The sequence below is a fragment of the Terrapene carolina genome, unplaced genomic scaffold, assembly GCF_002925995.2.
Source record: "Terrapene carolina triunguis isolate 2854851 unplaced genomic scaffold, T_m_triunguis-2.0 Scaffold68, whole genome shotgun sequence".
Taxonomy (NCBI): domain Eukaryota; kingdom Metazoa; phylum Chordata; order Testudines; family Emydidae; genus Terrapene; species Terrapene triunguis.
In genome coordinates this window covers 37,798,401-37,817,447 of record NW_020664419.1, presented here as the reverse complement: position 1 = coordinate 37,817,447, position 19,047 = coordinate 37,798,401, and the positions used below count along the sequence as shown (strand labels likewise).

Sequence of the window (19,047 nt, the reverse complement as noted above, 5' to 3'; positions counted from 1 at the left end):
AGGGAAAGCAGTGGATGTGTTATTCCTTGACTTTAGCAAAGCTTTTGATACAGTCTCCCACAGTATTCTTGCTGCCAAGTTAAAGAAGTATGGGCTGGATGAATGGACTGTAAGGTGGATAGAAAGCTGGCTAGATCGTCGGGCTCAACGGGTAGTGATCAATGGCTCCATGTCTAGTTGGCAGCCAGTTTCAAGCGGAGTGACCCAAGGGTCGGTCCTGGGGCCGGTTTTGTTTAATATCTTTATTAATGATCTGGAGGATGGTGTGGACTGCACTCTCAGCAAGTTTGCCGATGACACTAAACTAGGAGGCATGGTAGATATACTAGAGGGTAGGGATCGGATACAGAGGGACCTAGACAAATTAGAGGATTGGGCCAAAAAAAACCTGATGAGGTTCAACAAGGATAAGTGCAGAGTCCTGCACTTAGGACGGAAGAATCCCATGCACTGCTACAGACTAGGGACCGAATGGCTAGGTAGCAGTTCTGCAGAAAAGGACCTAGGGGTCACAGTGGACGAGAAGCTGGATATGAGTCAACAGTGTGCTCTTGTTGCCAAGAAGTCTAACGGCATTTTGGGCTGTATAAGTAGGGGCATTGCCAGCAGATCGAGGGACGTGATCGTTCCCCTTTATTCGACATTGGTGAGGCCTCATCTGGAGTACTGTGTCCAGTTTTGGGCCCCACAATACAAGAAGGATGTGGAAAAATTGGAAAGAGTCCAGCGGAGGGCAACAAAAATGATTAGGGGTCTGGAGCGCATGACTTATGAGGAGAGGCTGAGGGAACTGGGCTTATTTAGTCTCCAGAAGAGAAGAATGAGGGGGGATTTGATAGCAGCCTTCAACTACCTGAAGTGGGGTTCCAAAGAGGATGGAACTCGGCTGTTCTCAATGGTGGCAGATGACAGAACAAGGAGCAATGGTCTCAAGTTGCAGTGGGGGAGGTCTAGGTTGGATATTAGGAAACACTATTTCACTAGGAGGGTGGTGAAGCACTGGAATGCGTTATCTAGGGAGGTGGTGGAGTCTCCTTCCTTGGAGGTTTTTAAGGCCTGGCTTGACAAAGCCCTGGCTGGGATGATTTAGTTGGGAATTGGTCCTGCTTTGAGCAGGGGGTTGGACTAGATGACCTCCTGAGGTCCCTTCCAACCCTGATATTCTATGATTCTATGATTATAATGATAAGATAGCTCAGTGGTTTGAGTATTGGCCTGCTAAACCCAGGGTTGTAAGTTCAATCCTTGAGGGGGCCACTTAGGGATCTGGGGCAAAATCACTACTTGGTCCTGCTAGTGAAGGCAGGGGGCTGGACTTGATGACCTTTCAAGGTCCCTTCCAGTTCTAGGAGATAGGATATCTCCATTAACTTATAATTTATAAAAATCAATGTAATAGAATAAAAATACTGCATAGGTCATCCATATTATTTTAGTTTCTAGTTTAATTTTTTTTTAATCAAGTAGGTATTGCCATCATGTAATACAAATTTTAGGGTTACACTAATTTGCTGTGATGCTATGTGAAGTCAAACTCAAAGAGCATGGAAACTATATTTCCTGACCTTCCCTTAAAATGACATCATCCAACTGCTTTCCAATGCGAAGAAACATGTCTTTGTACTTCGGATTCTGAACTAACATAGCAAAGACTGCTGGTAGTTGCCCCAATGGAATTTTGGAAATATTAATTCCAGGAATTATTTTCATACAACATACTGTGCCTCTGTTCCTCTCTACTGGTGGGTATATTTCAGTGTCAAACTATAGCAGGAGTGATGGTGGTTACCCAAAGATCAAACAAAGCACAAATGGAGAGACTGATTGTTGACATAGAGAAGGTGACAGCAACTTCTCAGCAGGACAGAGCAGGAGCAAATAGATAAGAAACATAATGGCTGGCTTTTTTTTTTTTAATTGAAACTGTCTCTGTTAGCTGCACAGTCTTTCCCCAGGTGTGTTAACAAGAGCAAGAATTTTCCTACAAGTTAATATAACTGAATAGACCACTGATATTGTTTAGGAAGATTCACTGCCTTCACGGTATGCACATGTGTGAATAGCCAGTCAAGAGTTCCAAAGGCCCAACACAAGCAGATCCTGCAGCACCTAAAGGAAGATCCCAAGGAAAAAACAACATTAATAATTATCGTAGTCAATGTTTGACCTCAGTGAATTCCTGTGGCAATGAGTTCCGCAATTTAATGACTTAATGTGTGGAAAAGTATTTCCTTTAATTGGTTTTGAATTTCCCACCTTTCTAATTTAATTGAATGTCCCGTTGTTTTTGTGTTTGAGGAATGGATAACCAAAGTTCCCAGTCTCCCTTCTCTAGGCCATTCATTATTTTACATATATTTTATCCCCTCTTATTCATCTCCTTTCCAAGGTTAACAATCCCAGTCTTAAAAACAATGAGGAGTCCAGTGGCACCTTAAAGACTAACAGATTTATTTGAATCCCAGACTTGTCCATCTCTCTCTTTTTATTAGTTTTTCCATACCCTTGATCATTCTCATCACTCTTATTAGTTCTTCAGTATGCTTTTTTTGAGATGGAGTGATCAATACTGTGCACAATATTCCAGATGAGGCTGCAACATAGATTTATATAAAGGCATTATAATATTCTTTGTACTCATCACCATCCCAGCTTTATTCATCCTATCATCTTATTAGCTTTTTTGACTGAAGCTGCAGTAGGGGTTTTGTGAATTCAAAGTCTTCATTGAGCAGTCTATGTTGAAGGTCCCTTGCTTGAGTTGATAGTTAATTTAGAATGCTGTCAGTTATATGAGTAGTTCAAATTTCTCCCTCCAATGTATATAACTTGCCACTTATTGACAAAAACATTTCCAATTTTGTTGCATGTTCACCTACTTTCTTTGTCTCCCTGAAGTTCTTCACAGTCCTCTCTAGTCTTATAAATAGCATAACTTTGTCATCTGCAGATTTTTAAGGTTTTCTGTTTAGCTCAAATAGCCTCTAGAACCTTGCCATGTAGCCATATTGGTTTAGTCTTTGCCTTCTTGGTTCCCTTTCTGTTCAGCAGTAGACATTTCTCCTGAGACTTTTTTAAAAGTAGCATCCATGCTAGGACTAAGAATTTTACTTCCTTTAGTTTTAACTTTACATCTTTTTTTGACCAACCGTCTCATTTTGTTGAAATTTCCCTTTCTAAAGTTTAGTGCCACTGTATCACTTTTTGTTACCTTACTTGTCCCTTGGAAGTTGAACCCAATTATATTGTAGTCACTGTTATTTAGTGGTCAGCTACAGTCATTTCTTGAATTAGCTGCTAGATGTTACGGAAGACTAAGGCTTTGTCTACACTACACAGCTTTTAGCGACATGGCTGCATCAACATGGCCGTGTCAATAAAAGTCGGGCAGTGTAAACGCTGCTTGTCGGCACTTTTGCGGACAAAATACTTCCACTCCTTACAAGTGGGGTTCGCATTGTCAAGCACTCCTGCCGACAACGAGCCGTTTACACTGCCACTTACCGCAGCAAAACGTTTGTCTTTCTGGGTGGGAGAGGAGAAGGGGGCTTTTTTAAGCACCTGTGAATGACAAAAGTTTTGTCGTTCAATTGGCAGTGTAGACAAAGCCTAAGTCAAGATTAGCCTCTGTTCTTTTGTGCTCTAGGACTAGTTGTTCCCAGAAGCAATCACTTAAAATGTTGAGAAATTGTTTTTCTAAATGTTATTCCATTATGCTGTTTGACCAGTGTACGTGTGGGTAGTTGAAGCCTGCCAGTATATCATTTTGCTGCTGCTTTGATTGCACAGGGTTGAGAGAAATCAATCTCCTTTTCTTGATCCAGGGGCCAGTCATGTAGCCCTACTAATATATTTATATCCTTATAGCTTGGAATTTGTATCTATTCAGATTCAGCTGTGTATTCCTGTCTACTCAGAATTTTTACCTTGCTAGATTCTGTGACATCATCTAGAAGCAACTCTATAACCCCACCTCTTCAGCCTCATCTGTCTTGCTTATATAGTTTATAACCCGATGTACAGTATTCCATCATTTTTGGTCTGCTTCGATAATGCCTATTATATTTAGGTCTTCATCCATTGCAAGGCATTCTAATTCACCTAAATTTGCTTTTAAACTTCTTGCATTTGTAGATAGACAATTACACATTTTTACTCTTGACTAGGAGCCTGATATTATTTAATTTCTTAATCTGACTTCCTGCTGATTTTACAGAATTTACCTCTGTGTTTTTACCCTCTCCTTGTTCTACTCCAGTTGTAATTTGCATCCTACCCTTTATTAGATACACAGATAGTGTTGTATTTCTGATGTATTTAACAGATGTCCCTCTTTCATTGATTTGCTTCTCAACTGCTGCTGGCCAGGAGTGGTGGAAGCTCCCTAAAAGTGGGGAGATCACCAGTGCCCAAACCATGGCCCTGCCCCTGCACTGCCCTTTTCCCCAGAGGCCCTGCTCCCTGCTACGCCCCTTCCCCCTGAGGCTCTGCTCACTCCTTTCCACCCCCTCCCCCTGTCGCTCACCCTTACAGCCAATAAAAAGTGATGGGGCCATAGTCCCCTGACCCTCCCCTGTTCCGGAGCCCCTGCTGCTGGCTTTCCCCCAGCGCTTAATTTAAACACTCTTCCAAAACCTTATTTATTTACATGCCAGAATTCTGGCTCCATTTTCTTTAAAGTGGAGCCCGTCCTCCTCTGGATGTGCTCCACCTTCCTCAAAATGTTCCCCAGTGCCTAATAAACTTTGTACCATCTTCTCAACCATGCGTCACGCTGTTTGGAGTGGCTCACAACTGTGAGTGCTTACCTCAGGGCAGACTGTCAGAAAACAGGACAGACATCCCAAATTGGTGGTGTGTTCTATAATTAGATTTCATCAAGCCAGTGACAAATGTGAACTCCTGGTTCACTCTACAGTCTTACCATGGAGTCATAGACAGTCCCCTTAGACACTCCAGTCTATCTTGCCACCCAGACAAACTGGACTTTGTGATAAAATGGTTACTTACACTAAAAATCACATCACATTTAGGTTGCTTCCAGTCCCAAGAGACCAGTCACTTACCCAAGGTCAGTTGGTACTCTAGATCTTACACTAAAGATAACGCTGGTAGTCAATTCTACAGTAAACTAATTAAAGGTTTATTAGCTAAGAAAAGGAAATGAGAGTTATTGAGAGGTAAAAGCAGGTAAAATGTATGCACAGATGAGTCACAGTTTGTAACTCCAAATGGTGGCGGTAATGTAATAAACTGCCAGTTTCCCAAAAATCTTTTCGGGATACTGTAATGGGCTACAGATAAGTGAAAACAATGCAAGTAACATCCCACTAGTTTTCATGAAGTTTAAAAAACAAATACACTCTTATACATTTAACAATCACTTTGGTCTATACTAATACACAAGTGAATTGGCCTGGGCCTCTGGCATGAGCTGGCACCTGGTCTTCCAGCATCACATGATACATTGAGTTTTCCTTTGCCTAGCTTTACTATGCATGGAACTGGAAATATTTCAGAAAAAGCTATCACTGAGGCCCTGGATTTAAGCCTTCTATTTAGTAGCTAAATTTAGATTCCAGGACCTCTTTCACATCTCCCGACATCATTGGTACTAATATGTATCATGACTACAGAGCACAGGTTCCTCAGTAGAAATCCATCTAGGTGTCTCAATATATCTGTCACCTTCACACCGAGCAGGCATGTCACCCAGCGGTTCTCAGTCACCACATACCCAACTGTTTACATTCCTGATGATCGATTTCCCTTCCCCCCCGCCCCCCCCCATCTCCACCTTTGAAAACAGAATCTGCTTAAGTAAAGTAAATTGTCTAAGGAGCCCTAATTCAAAAACATACAGTATTCTCCTCTGGATCAATTTTAAAGGGAGGCACAAAGTTAATTAAAACTAATTTAGTATTTATTTATGAGGATAATATGAGGTTTGACTTTTATAGATCTACTTTTATTCCATCTCATATCTAGTACTGAAGTATGGAATCTGCCACCTTGGGAAGGATTTGTTAGTAGGAAAGGTGACAAAATTATTTTTTGGCTGCTGCCAGTGTAGTTGGATGATTTTGATGAATCCATGTGGCTTAGTGATGAGAAAAATGGTCTACAAGCCAGGGGTACTCTGGTTTTAATCCAAGCCGTTGCACTGCATGAACCTGGGCAACTCGCTTCACTGCTCAGTGCCCAGCTGTCGAACTGGATAATAAGCAGGAATCCACTGAAAAATAAAGCTTGCATCTATGCTGAGTTTTCCAAGATAAATAAATTAGTCTTGTGCTCCAAAAAGTATTTGGATTTTGATTATAAAAGTAGTTTTTTACCTTGGCAAAATATTATGGATGAACTATTCATCGTTTTGAACAGAATTTTAAACCTGTCTAATTCACTAAATGGTTGCTTTCATTTTCAAGAAGGTATCTTGTGCAGTGTCTAGATTGCAGTATTGTTGTATACAGGTTGGACTAGATTCTGTCCTCAGGTACTCTGGATTCAAACTAGTGTGTCTAGAAGCAGAATGAAATCCCATATGTCTAAAGTAATTAAACATAACATATAAACAAATGCTGTATATGTATGTTTTCTAAAAAGGTCAATTGCAAGTTTAAATGTCCCCCTAGTGAGTGAAAAAGGAAGTACCATTGACCAGATTCCTACCTGTCAAATAATATCTGAAGAGTATAGAGGTATTTATGTATCCTAGAGATGCATTATATCACAACATTTACTGTTTTTTCTAAAGAAAAGATGACAAAGAAAAGCATTACTGGATTATTTGAAGAAGGCAGAGTGTAGCAGCTGAATGTCTATTCATTTGAATAAGTTTCCTCTAACGTCTGAGGGGACAAAAAGTTCAGTTTCTCTTTTTTATAACACGTGATCCTAAGGCCATGGAAATCAACTGGAGTCTTTATACTGAGTTCCTTGAGCTTTGGATTAGGCTCATAAGATGATATGTTCAAAAGGACCGAAGCAATTTAGGCTTCTAAATTTAATTTTCAAAAGTGATTTAGCCATGTAGGAGCTTAATCCCATTTAATTTATAAGAGATGTAGACTCCTAAATAGAGCTGTGTCAATAACATATTTTTTGGTTCATTGGCAACTCTGAAAAATTAGAAAAATGTTTTGGGTTGATCCAAAATTGAATTTTTTTGAGATTTTTATCAAATTGCAAAGTTGGAAAAACTTGTTTTTGGTTGAACTACACATTTTGTTTTGAAAGTAAGTCACTTCAAATCAAATAATCAAAATATTTCATTATGAGAATGTCAAAATGGGTTTTTTTTGGTGTGGTTTTTTTTGGTTTTGGTTGGTTTGGGGTTTTTTTAGGTTTTTTTTACTGAGACAATTTTTGGCAAATTCAATATGGGGGGAAAAAAAAGTTTTTGGGAAAAATCTTTCACTGCCTCTACTCCTAAAGTCACTTTTGAAAATGGCACTTAGACTCTTAAATCACATAGATGCTTCTGAAAACTACTCATAGTGGGTAGTTCACAGATTGTTCCCTTCTTCCTCCCACCATCCCCACCAAGTCTGGTTGGAAGTACAGTTCATTTTTTTTTTTGGTCTGGGTGATTGTCATTGCAATTGACTGAAAACAAATAATGGCGATGAAGTTTCTGTTTTTGTGTTACAGTGTTGAGACTATGCCTTGTTCTTAGGCTTTATCTCATTTTTGTTGCAGATATTTAATTTCCTTGCACTAGAAAGTCAGAGAAAGAGCCAAGATCTGTTGGCATTTGGTTAGGGAGCATTGACAGCTAAATGCCACAGCTAAATGAACTTTCATTTCCATTGAACTAATTTGAAACCTATGAGAGATTAGCTGAGGTGAAGTTTTCCAGTTTAGTGTTACAGACAAAGTTCAAGATGGCAAGTAACAAAAGGTCATAACCTGCATTTTGTGGCTGCAACAGACAAATTCAGGCTCAACAAACAAATTGAGACATGGTGCACCAGTACCACACAAGAATTGGTAAAAGTCCTTTTTATTGTGTTATCAAAAGGTTTGACTATATGTGGGATGGTGATTGCAGAAAGGTAAAGTTTCATATTTTCAGTGGTTGATTAAACACTGTATCGTTGCTGAGGAAAATGATATAAGTTTGGATAGCTTGTTGCCTATCATCCTAAAAGGCTGTTATTTCAGCATTTGGGGGCAACTTTTAGAACTAAATTAGTCTGTTAACTGAATTCAGCAGATACTTGGAGAGAGAAAATATGAAATGGATTCTGCATAGATTCTGTATTCTGAAATTAGCTGAATTCTGACTCTCTTCAGGTTTATCTAAAATGTGTGCAAATCAGCATTGCTTTTGTGTATGTGTGTGTGTGTGTTTGTTTTTGCACCATATTCTGGCTGGCCATGTTGCTTCACACAACCCCTAAACAACTTCTCATGCAGATTTCTCCAAGGATGAGTGCATAGCGATCACATATGTGTTATACTCTAGGTATATTTGTGCACATGATTCCTGAGCCCTACCTTGGAATGCTTTTGGGCAGCTCTTGTGAATTCAAAAATCGCCTGCAAAGTGCCAGTTTTGTGGGATTTCAGAGAACTAGGATTAGGGAACAGTTATGCCTCACAGTTCCTCTCATAGATCCCTTTTCTCTCACATATGCATATCCAGGAGAGCCAGCATTTGGCCCTAAAAATATACCAGATGGTAATAGGAATATAAATAGCAATACACTGAAATGAAGAATAGAAAGTGAGTCCAGTAAAAGAAATATCATGAGTATATATTTAAGAATTGCATTTACCTCGGTATCTGCAGTATTCCCTGTACTTTACTAACACATATTTTAGGGGAAATCGCAAGTACTGAGGTCCTGGTTGTACACTAAGGTCAATGAACACTCTCTAAGTACAGCCAATGTACAACACACCAATATGTTTACAGTAGTCTAGAAACGTAATGAAGCTTTGCTGTATAGAATTGTGCAGCACATTCATTTATTACTGATGTAAAAATATCAAACCCTTATTGGGTTGAGGTCCAGATGGTTGCTGGCCTACATCTCTTGCCAGACTCAAAGTTAGGGAGTAAGAACCTTGTTAATATCCATGTGGATACTAACTGCCTGAAATGGGTGAAGACAGGGCCATGACCTCCTGTATCCCTACGTTGGCCAGTGAGCTGGCTGGACATAGAGAGAAGCATACACTGTACCCTCTCCAGTGGAGCGACCATTCCAGCATGTTCTCCCTAGGAGCTTTGATTTAACCAGAATTCCTCCTGCAAACCTCAGAATATCTCCTTTGCACCCTCTCTGGTGCAATTACTGAAGATAAGAAATGAGAATCTAATGGTTTATAAAATCTACTTCCCATATCCTGCTTTACTAAGTATATTGACAGATTAAGAATAGTGCAGGCAGCCAGTAAATTGCATGAAGATTTTAGCAAAAATTATGATGACTGTTTTTCCCGAACATGTTAATTGCTTGTTCTTTTTTAATAGGTCAGTAAAGGCTAAATGAAACCTCAGGAAAAGTGGATGTGCATTCAGTCTGTAGGCTGGGAAGAATTCTGGAAACTATCTACAATAATGGTTCCTGCCTTGGGCATATCCAAACCTAAGGCATGACATGGACTGGCGTTGTGTTATAAATACTAAAAATATGAGGTGGGATCATCTAGGTAGTTATTAGAATGCATTGATGAAACTTTCAAGGCATCCTGCTTCTATATGTTGAGAAGATCATTAGTAGGATGCCCAAGAACGGCCTTCATTGTTAATATTAAGTGTTTTATCTTTTATGACATCTCTTGCCCAAGGTTAATCAGATAGTAAAGGCATATACATTTACATGTGTTTAATTGGTCAATACACTCTCTTCTAACCATTAGAGCACAGTGTTAAGATCTTGCTAAAGTCACACAATAAATGACTTTAATGTAGTTCCCTGTAGGCATTACTTGCCCCTTCTTTAAAAAAAAAAAAAGCCCTACATAATATGTCATACTGACAGACCATTTACTGAGTGACAGAGGTACTCAACACTTACCAAACAGATGTATTTAAGAAAAAGCACTAACCACCGGGAAATACTATGGTAACCTAAACACAACTGTGTGGCTACTTTTGGTCATTGGTGACTTTTTAATGATGACCAACATATGTGGCATGCTGCTATAAGCCCTGTACCATACATTCAGTCTGTCACTGGCAGCAGCCTGAAAAATTTCATCAAATTCAATAACAAATCTTTGGGAAAAAATGATGCTGCCAAGAATGGTTGGAAAGTAGCCAAGAAAAATGATAAATGACAGCCAGAAAATGCAATAATAGATAATGTAATGTGTTTGCAGCTTCTTGGGCATAGCAGTGCTAATCACTCATTAACTGTATGTTTCCAGGCTTCTCCTGTATCCCATGTGTCAGGAAACAATTTTTAATGTAGAGCTGCAAAGTGTGAATGTCCACTTGCAATGAATACTTCTAAGCCTATACAAAACTTTAGCATGTCCGTACCTGGCTGGGTGCACAGAAGAAAGCAGATAGGCAGGTTTTATTCCAGTCTGCTTTGTGATGGAAGATCAGACAGTCAATGAAAACACACTGCTGAGGAGCACTTAAATGAGAGGGGTGAAATACAAGCCTCGTCTCTAGACCCTTGGCTGATCTTGCTGTCTTAAAATCTATGAGAGTTTTGCCTATCAGTTTCACTGGGAACAGAACTGGGCTCTCTGTGGACTACTAATCATAACACTGCTAGTTTGAATGCTTTTGTGTGTGTTTAAAAGTTATTTTAATTTTATAAAATGCCCTTGGTGCAATCTCTAGACGTACATGCAGATCAATATTAAAACCACACCAGGTAATCCCCATCTTCCAAATGACAACAAATCCTCACAAAGAGGACTCTGATATCTCCAGGAAGTGCAAAGGACATTCAGACTCTTAAAACCACCCACCCTTTCTGGCAAATGTCTAGAGGCCAGATTCTGCTCTCTTAAACCCATGCAACCCTATTTATTTGAATATTGCATGGGTGTAAGTTAAACAGAACTTGTCACTGAGTGAATACTAACACCTTGCTAAGCAATTACAAGGTCAATAAATTTGGACTCTTTCAGACAAATAGGAAAAAAAAATGGTTTCAACTTTAGAGATGGTGCACAAGAACAGGACATTTCTAACAGCTTGATTCTGCAACTTTTAACTACTACTAAGTAGCTTTTACTCCTGTGAGAGTTATTTGAGGCTACTTATGATAGAGTCATAAGACAGCTAGGACCAAAAGTAAGTATGGCTTGGTAGATGTGATATTAACAATAAGGTATAGTCTTACTAAGAACTAATAGTAAAAAAAAAAAAACCTTCCCAAAGTCCAGTTAGAAGTGCCTGCTAATTCCTTAGTTGTAGTATTTACATGATGTTGTGTTTATAATGTTTATAGTACATGTGTTAATAAAATTGCAGTGCTGAAATGCCTTGTTTGTGGGGATAGGGAAACCTAAAAGTTTTCATACTGGGAAAATGTTCAAATATAAAGATTAAAAAGCAATAAACTCATTTATGTTTTACTCGTATTTAATATTTTTCTAGCCATACTCTTTCCTAATTACTGAATTGTAATAGATGCAGATGATGTTCTCAGTTTTTCTATGGAACATTAGTGAAGTGAATGAGGATTGAACAGATATAACTAAGATCAAAATTTGGCCCATGGTTTTTAAATAAAATGCATTCCTGTTGTAGTCCATCTCCTTCCTAAATGTAAGTATGAAATCAGATGGAACTCCTTGAGTGCAGGAGCGTTGAACCTGGATTTATCAAAGGAATAATTAATTGGTATTTTTCAGGGGTTCCTTTAGATGCCTGATGGAACCTTGAGAATTCCCATAATTTTCCTTGCCTTACTCATCATAGGCTTTCTCCTGGTCCCATTAAACTAAATGGTAGAACTCCCATTGACTTTAATGGGAGCAGCATCAGTCTCCATACCTCCACCAAAGATGGACTGGCCTTACTTTAGAGCCCATTTTTATTGCTTTTTTTAATTAGATTTTGGGGTTAGAGGAAAATACTGGGAGATATGAGATTTCACAGGACCAAAACACATTTACAATTTGAATGAAAAATACATAATTAACTTCTATTCTATATGTACAGAACATCAGCCCCACAGTCCTTTATTTTCAGAATACTCCATAAATGCAGAAATGAGATGTTCTCTAAATATGTCCAGATTCTATAAATAAGCTATTTGATGACAGATTCATATCTAAGATGAGATTCTATACTAGACCTGTTAAAGACACAGCCAAAGAAGCTGTAGCCCATGGGAAAAGGGAGCTAAGCTGGCTTTAACTTCCCTTTGTGCCCTGCTGATTCTGATGGCTGGAGTGGTTCCCAGTATAACTAAGCCCTAAGGGCCTGTATAAGATACAGCAGCCTCCTCACAGTGCCCTCTGGGCAGCAGTCCTGCTCAGAATCTCTGTAGCACTACATGCTGTGGCCCTACCCCAACATGCCCCTTCTGCCGTGAGCAATGTCTCCTACATTAGGGCTTGTGAGGAGGGATCCTGGCTGGATCTGAGGTTTTTAAAGACCTTTTATGTTGTCTGGCCCCTTTGCCCAATGTTAGTAATATAAAGGAGCCAGAACAAATGTGAGGGTCACAGGCATAGAAGTGTTTTTGTTTTTATTGACAGAACTATTCATTATTTACTTTTGCATTTTAATTAATACAAATTCTGGGCCTGAATCAATCTTGCGTACCCAGAGGTAAATTAGGAGTAACTTCACTAAGGTTAATGGAGCTAAACTGGTGGTTTAACTGATGAGGTAAATGGTAGGGTTACCATACGTCCGGATTTCCCCGGACATGTCTGGCTTTTTGGTACTCAAATCCCCGTCCGGGGGGAATTGCCAAAAAGCCGGACATGTCCGGGGAAATAGGGAGGCAGCATAAGCCAGGGTCCGCCTGGCTCCAGCACGACCCGCCGGGTCCGCAGTGCAGCCCAGCCGCCCGGCTACATTGTAGTGAGCTCGGGCGGGGGAAGGGGAGGCGCAGCCGCAGAAGGCGGCGAAGGGGCCGCTGCTGCCCCTGGAGGCCAGGCGGACCGCGCGCCCCAGCTGAGCCCGCAGGACCACGGGGAGGCCGGGCCCAGCCAACGGCTCGGGCTTCCCTCACGGGCGGGGACTCCCCGGCCACTGGGGGACCCTTCCTGCGGCCCCATCACCCCGCGTGGCAGGAAGGAGGCTGCGGCGCGGGACAGGGAGTGCGGCGTGTGCCGGGGCTGCAGGGACTCGCGCTGCCCCAGTCGCCGCTGAGCATCCAAAGCCCCCGCCAGGCAGAGGCTGCCAGGGGAGCTGGGCAGGCAGGGGGGTGCAGAGGCTGCAGGGCGAGGAGGAGCAGGGCAGGCATAGAGGCTGCAGGGGAGCACAGGGGCAGGGCAGATGGGGGCGCAGAGGCTGCAGGGGCGGGGGGGTGCAGGGTGAGTGGGGAGCAGGGGGCACGGGCTGCAGGGCGAGGAGGAGCAGGGCAGGCAGGGGCATAGAGGCTGCAGGGGCAGGGGGCGCAGGGGAAGGGCAGGTGGGGGGCGCAGAGGCTGCAGGGCGGGGATGCAGGGGATGCAGGGCCAGTGGGGAGCAGGGGGCACAGAGGCTGCAGGAGGGGGGGGTGCAGGGGCTGCAGGGCGAGTGGGGAGCAGGGAAGCACTTAGCAACCCCCAACCAAGATCAGAGTGGGAGGGAGGAGGGGGAATGTGGGGTGCTCAGAGGAAGGGGCAGAGTTGGGGCAGGGACTTTGGGGAAAGGGTTGGAATGGGGGTGGGGAAGGGGCGGAGTTGGGCGGGGCCGGGGGTGGGGAAGGGGCGGAGTTGGGGCGGGGCTGGGGGCAGGACCGGGGCCCCGTGGAGTGTCCTCTTTTTTAAATGTTTGAATATGGTAACCCTATAAATGGGGGTAAAACTGATGTAAGTGAGAGGAGACTCTGGGTATTTATATTTATAATTGTGAAAAAAAACTACTAGATCTTGTCATTCTCAGTCCTCCACTTTTAACCAGAAAATCATCTTCCTCCATTTTCTCCTCCTGGCTAAGGACTGGAACATGCAACAAGGTCAACAACAAATGAGTCGACCTGGTAGTAACCCCTTTTGATCTGTGTAGCCTCTTGCCAGAAATGTCCCTTAAGTGCCAATGGAAATGCGATGTGCACTACTGAAATCCATTTGTGCAGAAATAAAAGAAAATCAGTTTCACAGCCTCACAAGGAAATTTTTGGCCCGGTAGAAGTGTGGGGGAATAGGGAAATGAAAAGCATTTTAATTATTTTTCACTCCTATCTGACTTTCATAGAAAGGTAGCCATGCAACTGGCTAAAACATGATCCTATGACTCCGCCAACTTGCTGTATGAATAAATCAACAAGCTGTGGAAACAAGTTCTGCAGCTTCAGGCAAGCCTATGTGCACATGAAAACATGAAGTATTTTTGCTCCAGTATTAGAATTCAAACTATTTTTAGGTATTGAATGAAATACTGTGGGTCAATTTTACAAAAGCCATGTTGCCATCAATTTTTGAAATCGTGTTCGATCCAGAAATTAGTTTCTAATAATTCAGATTTGACTTCATTTTTTGTTTCCTCTTTTTAAATTATTTTCTTCTTCCATTCAGCTAAAATAAAATTTTAATTTAAGCACAATAAAGCATTGCATTTACATGGATGCCTACTCCCAGGTAGCCAGGAATAAAGTGGTTGTAGATTTGCTAATTATAACACACAATCAATTACACAAAGATATCCCACCCCTATTTTGTCCATACATTGTCAGCTAGTCAACATCAAGCGTTTACACAAAGCATTATTGTATTTTCCCATAGTAGTATTACACCAGTACCACTGAGGAAAAACTGCTATATTTGTGTTCTCTCTCTTTCCCACTCACTCTTTTCTCGAACTCTCCCCTCCCCCACTGTGCATTACTTCCACCATCACCTTCCTCAAAAGCAGTTCGTTCTGTGCATATGTGTGTGTGTGTGTGTGTGTGTGTGTGTATGTGTATGTATTGCAATTTTCAGTTTTTTAAAATGGAAAGAAAGCAATAGGAAAAAAGTAAACTATGGCACATGTGGGAATGCATAGTATTTGTAAATCAGTTTTCTGTGAGCATTTTGTAAAGAGTACAATAGGTGAATAGCAGAGTAAAGAAGGTGTATGAACTTAGAAAATCCTCTGACATTTATACAGGCTTCCCACAAGATTTACTGGGTATAAAAGTCTATAATGCACCAAAAAAGTGAATCCTTCTCCTTTTTTCTTGTTCATTGAAGCTATCACTCCTTGTCCATCAGACCTCCGTATGGAATTTAAAAAGTGGTGATACTCTCTCACGCCCAAACTCTGCTTCGTTAGCATATGAATGCCCAACAGAATGTTTGAAGTAACAATTAGGAGAACAATAGATAAAGGAGGAAATTGGAGACAGCAACTAACACCTGGGAATCAGGGCTTAAACAGCTTTCTTTTACATATTGATTAAAAGAAAACACTAGCAAATGCATGTTGACTGAAAACGTGGTACAGAAAAAGTGCTAATATACATAACCATAACGCATGGCTTGGCCGTCACTTTCAGTTACACTCTACAAATAGCTCACTTACCACTTTGCCTCGTAAGGGCCTGATCCTGCTGTCTTTGTGCACACCAAATTCCTGTTGACTACAGTGGGTGTACACATGTATAGGGGCTGCAAGATTTCAGGGGAAATGTCTTAAAGGAGTTGGAGTCATGTGGATGATACAGGTGTCCTGTCAGAATTAGCAACCTGCATCTACTCCAGGGAAACAACTGGAAAATATTGTGATATATATGTAAATATTCTTGCCCAGAAGCAACTATAATTGTAATGTTCTATAATCAATAATATATGATGGCTTTCTCCCAGGGATCCTGGTGAAAATAATATATGGACCTTGCTGAGCTAACTTGTTTGTTTTGTAAAATTTTATCAATGGCACAATATGAGCAGAGTTTTACAGCATCTTACAGCATTTTCCCCAAAAAGACAATCGGTACATGCACTTGGTATGCCTGCATAGTTAATTGTTTCTGCAGTAGGTTACATTGTGCTTCTTTTGAACAATGTTTAAAGAAGCTACACAAGGATTATGACCCTAAAATATGACCGGGATTCTCAAAACCCCTTCAACCTCTGTCTAAACGTGAGGGCCCAGATTCTGCTTTTATCACCTGTGCACACCAATAAAGTCACAGGAGTTATATGGGCATAAGTGAGAGCAGAGTTTGGTCTGAGGTTATTTAATGGTGGATATTCATCTAAAAACAAAACTACGTAATCAAGGTATAATACGCACTTTTAGTAGTAACCAATTTTTCTATTCAGTGCTGAAATTCCATTGCAGAAAGCTTTGTTCCCCCTATCATCAAATGAAGTCACCAGTCCCTTTCTTGGACAAAGGAACACTTAGGGTGAACTCCTGGCCCCTTGAAGTCAATGATAAAATTCCCACTGACTTCAATGGAGCCAGAATTGACCATTTCTGAAGGGCCACGAAGGAATACATTTTCTGGAAGTGGGAGTTTCTGGTGCCAGTTGCTGTACTTTAGATGTGATGGAGAATGGAAAGAAGGGAATGGGGATGGAATGAAGACTGGAAAGAAAAAAGATACATTTCATTAGTCCTGCTACCTACAAGAATATCAAATGTGGATAAGCTAAAGCTTTAAAACTGATCAATAATTTAAAAATTTTATTAAGATGATGTTAAAAAACAGTGAACAGAGTTTGAGCATAGAAGTTTCTGGTTATCAGGGAATAACGTACAGATTATCGAGGGTGCAAAATTTGGTTTAAGATTGGCTGGCATAAGGAATACATAATCTGCAATATCCCCAATTGGGGGTAAAAGGTTGATGGTTCAAAGTACAGGCGTTGAGATATGAGGGTATGAAGTTCATAGAGTGGCTATGTTCGGGTGTGGAGTATAATGAGTGGATATGATGATGAGGATGGATTGACCCTCATTTGGTGAGATTTAATGTTCAGGGAGTCTATGGTTCCAGTTCATATGATCCAACGGAGAAGGTCTCTACATTCAAATAAAACTACCAAATACATTTCTATTTTTTGCATATTTGCTTATAAGACCGATATAGACTGCAATATTGATGGCACTAGTGGTCTATTTATCCTATATTTACCATTCAAAATCTAAAACAGGTGAATTTAATAAATGTCTAGGCATTAGAAATGACAAATCACTTGTGTCACACTGTCTGGAGTGGCTCATGACTGTGAGAGACTACCTCAGGGCAGTGTGTCAAAAAACAGGGCAGATACCCCAAACTGGTAGAGTGTTCTATACTTAGATTTCACCAAGCCATTAACAAATGCGAACTCTTGGATCGCTATACTGGTCTAACCATTGAGTCACAGACAGTCCCCCTAGCCTCTCCAGTCTAAGTGACCTTTTATCACAAAAATTACATCATATTTAATTTATGTTGCTTCCAGTCCCAAGAGACCAGTCACTTACCCCAGATCAATTGGTATTCTAGATCTTACACCAAAGACAATAAAGATTTATTAGCTAAGAAAAAGACATGAGAGTTATTAAGAGTTTAAATACAGGCACTGGTGAGTCACAGTTTGTAACTCCAATGGTGGCAGTAATGTTATAAACTGCCACATTCCCAAAAGTCTTTTCCAGGATATCCAAAAGGTGTCTGAGGAACTCTGTTTTGCATCTGGTACACTTTCCTGTAAGAGTCCAAACAGTCCAGAAATGCAGGACCTTTCCTTGAGTCCATACTTATAGTTTCTTCTCACAGAAAACAAGCTGACAATGTCATTACCCACATGGGCTTTTCCTTTGATAATGGAGAGTCTTTGACCTCTGATCATCACACACAATGCCCACTTGCTTTGAAGTTAGCACTTTTCTGTTAAAATTCTTCATTTGCATTCCACAAGGCTTCTTTCTCATTTGATGGGTTATTTAGTCACGGGGTATACACAATGTAAATGTTTGCTACAATATTATAATGGGATACAGATAAGTAAAAACAATGCAAATAACATCCCACTAGTGTTCAAGACATTTAAACACTAAATACACTCATATCTTTAATAATCCCTTTATCTATACTAACATACAAGTGAATTGGACTGGGGTTCTGGCATGAGCTGGTACACCTCTACCCTGATATAACACTGTCCTCTGGAGCCAAAAAATCTTACTGAGTTATAGGTGAAACTGCGTTATACCGAACTTGCTTTGATCCGCCAGAGTGTGCAGCCCCCCCCCCCGAGCGCTGCTTTACCGCGTTATATCCGAATTCATGTTATATCGGGTCGCGTTATATCGGGGTAGAGGTGTACCTGGTCTACCAGCATCACAACTTGTTTGTGGATTCATCCTTTTTTTTTTCTTGTTACTGATACTTTTCTGTTTGTTCGTTTGTTTTTTGTAGATTTGGTTTATGGATACTATAGACAGCAGAGAAAAATGACTGAAGAGATTGACTGGTCCTATACAGGTAAATGCATTATGTGACTGAAGAAAATATTTTGATTTGATATTTCACATTCACTATTATAACTCCTGGGGTCTGCAGTATAGCTGTAGCTAAAATTGTACTGGGGACTGAGTTTTATATATACAGAGTTTAAAATTAAGTCTGGAAAGTTTCAGGAACAAGTACTGATTCAGTTGCTGTAGAACAGGCTAGATTTGTTTTCAGTGAATTTGTTACACTCAAAAAGGTATTACTTAATTATTAAGCAAAGTGGTTTAACATGCAACGGTCTTTAAGACTTGAGTACTCACCCTCTATTGTTAGGCGTTCTCTCTCATCACCTGTATATCACAATTTGGGGATTATGCAAAGCAGACAGACAGGCCATGACTGGCTAAATCCTGGTTGAGGGGTAGCGAAATTACCTGTACCTGCTCTATGTCCACTCCTGGGACTCTGTAGGATTCAGCTTTGGGGCACCTGAGTGTCTTTTTCCACATCAGCTACCACACTGGCTTAACCATCC

At 40.8% G+C, this 19,047-nt stretch overlaps 1 protein-coding gene across 3 annotated transcripts in view; it reads left to right on the top strand.

Moving 5' to 3' along the window:
- PTPRZ1 (protein tyrosine phosphatase receptor type Z1) overlaps positions 1–19,047 on the top strand; it is a 193,431-nt gene that overhangs the window by 32,265 nt on the left and 142,119 nt on the right. For all 3 annotated transcript variants that reach the window (XM_026648720.1, XM_026648718.1, XM_026648717.1), the window contains exon 2: positions 18,477–18,542. In XM_026648720.1, coding sequence (XP_026504505.1) covers positions 18,477–18,542 — 66 coding nt within the window. The remainder of the gene's footprint in view (positions 1–18,476; positions 18,543–19,047) is intronic.